The sequence below is a fragment of the Sinocyclocheilus anshuiensis genome, unplaced genomic scaffold (assembly GCF_001515605.1).
Source record: "Sinocyclocheilus anshuiensis isolate Anshui unplaced genomic scaffold, SAMN03320099.WGS_v1.1 scaffold1421, whole genome shotgun sequence".
NCBI classification, from domain to species: Eukaryota; Metazoa; Chordata; class Actinopteri; order Cypriniformes; family Cyprinidae; genus Sinocyclocheilus; species Sinocyclocheilus anshuiensis.
The window spans coordinates 529,988-532,033 of NW_015548279.1; the positions used below are offsets into that span (position 1 = coordinate 529,988).

At 36.6% G+C, this 2,046-nt stretch overlaps 1 protein-coding gene across 1 annotated transcript in view; it reads left to right on the plus strand.

Annotated features, from left to right (window-relative positions):
- urb1 (URB1 ribosome biogenesis homolog) overlaps nucleotides 1-2,046 on the plus strand; it is a 51,816-nt gene that overhangs the window by 48,949 nt on the left and 821 nt on the right. Inside the window, exon 41 of the mRNA XM_016443415.1 lies at nucleotides 591-1,184. Coding sequence (XP_016298901.1) covers nucleotides 591-1,184 — 594 coding nt within the window. The remainder of the gene's footprint in view (nucleotides 1-590; nucleotides 1,185-2,046) is intronic.

A 2,046-nucleotide genomic window follows, 5' to 3' on the forward strand; every position in this document is an offset into this window, starting at 1 on the left:
TACGTACATGTGTGTGTGTGTATATATATATTTATTTATTTTTATTTATTTATTTTTTTTTATTGAAGAACTGACTGCCAGAAAATATTTATTGTTATTTTAGCATTCCTGTTTCTTTTTATTTGTTTAAGTCATCCGTATGCACTGGATAAATGTGACAGTAAATTTTGTTGCATGAGATTTCTTTCAAAAATGCTGTTATTTTGAACTTTCTGTTCATCAGAAAGCATAATGTGACACTGAAGAATGGAGTAATGCTTGCTGGGAATTCAGCTTTGCAATTACAAAATAAATAATATATTAACATAAGCAGGTGTTATTTTTAACTTGTAATAATGTTTCACAATATATAGTTTTGTTTCTGTAGTTTTAATCAAAAAAGAAAAAAAAAAAAGAAAAATGCAGCCTTGGTGTGAGTAAAAGTGACTCCTTTCAAAAACATTAAACAAATCTTTCCAACCCCGAACTTTTGAACAGTAGTGTATATGGCCAGTCCTTGGCCTTGTGGAAACTAGATGAATGTTAGACACACAGATCACGTGTTTTGACACATTCTTGTTCCTAACTAAACATTTCTTGTGTTTATCCAGGCTCTGGAAGAGAGAAAGGGCAAGGAAAATGCCACTCAGCGAAGCACGCTCAATTTCGAATGGAAAAACAGACAGAAACTGTCGATGGACAAGGGGAAAAACTGGAGCAGGCTTCGCTGGACGAGTGTAAACCGCTTCTTAGAAACATCCTCATACACTGGGAACCCAAAGAGAAAGAGGTTTCTAGTTCCAAGCCTGAACCCTTCACCGCGGACAAACCTGAGTCGAGCAATCTAGATGATGCAGCTGCATGTTTAATTCTCAAGTGGGCCCTCAAGACATTGACGGAGAGTCCGTATGATAACAGCAGCACCATAGCTGTTTTAAAATGGTTCAGTAGCATCATACTGCCGCGTACAAGTGTCATAGATGCTATTCTGATGGATGAAGGCATAAGAATGGACTTCCTAAGATTATATCACCACACATGTGACCACACAGCTCAAGAGCATGGCTCAGCAGTGGACACCCTGCAGCTGTTCTCTAGAGTCATGCTCCGTTTGCTGGAGGCACACAGCACTTCTCTGAATGGCATTCACCAGATGGTGATAAGAACCTGCTTGCTTACAAATGCAGATGATGGTGCCAAGAGAGGTAAGGTTACAGTCAGAGAGCACTACAGTCAATCCCGTTAATTTCCTCTGTAGAGAAATCGATTTTTAGCATTTCGAGTTCTAATTAAGTGAGCCAAGAGTGTGATTGTATTTAATAAAAAACAAACAAAAATTTGCATGTCCTTGTGATGAACTACACTACCCATAATCCTGAAAAGCCACCCACCAATCAGAACAGTTGCTGGGAAGAGTTCTCTGAAATAGGAAACCTCTGCAAAATATCCAGTCCCATGAAGCACTGTGATGTCGTGAAATAGAGTTGAACAGTCTTAAACTGAGTGCATATATATATATATATATATAAGCTGCTTGCAAATATATTTGAATATATCCAAATACACCACCTTTCAGAAGTTTGGGGTCAGTAAGATTTTGAAATGCTTTTGAAAGAAGTGTTATGCTCACCAAGGCTGCATTTATTTGATCATAAATACAGTAAAAACAGTGAAATAGTATTACGGTTTCAAATAACCGTTTTGTATTTAAACATATTTTTAAAATGAAATAGAAATTGTGTGTAACATTATAATTGTATTTAGTCATGTTTGAACAGTAGATTTGTTCTAATAATCAAGAAGTCAAAAGTTTTATATTGTGAAGTCGTTTTCGATTCAGTTACGTTACATGCCGTTTTTATTGGGTTTAATTCACTCACTGTAATGCTATTAGTTAAAGGGATGGTTCACCCAAAAATGAAAATGTGATGTTTATCTGCTTACCCCCAGGGCATCCAAGATGTAGGTGACTTTGTTTCTTCAGTAGAACACAAATGAAGATTTTTAACTCAAACCGTTGCAGTCTGTCAGTCATGTAATGGAAGTGAATGGGAATCACGGCTTTGA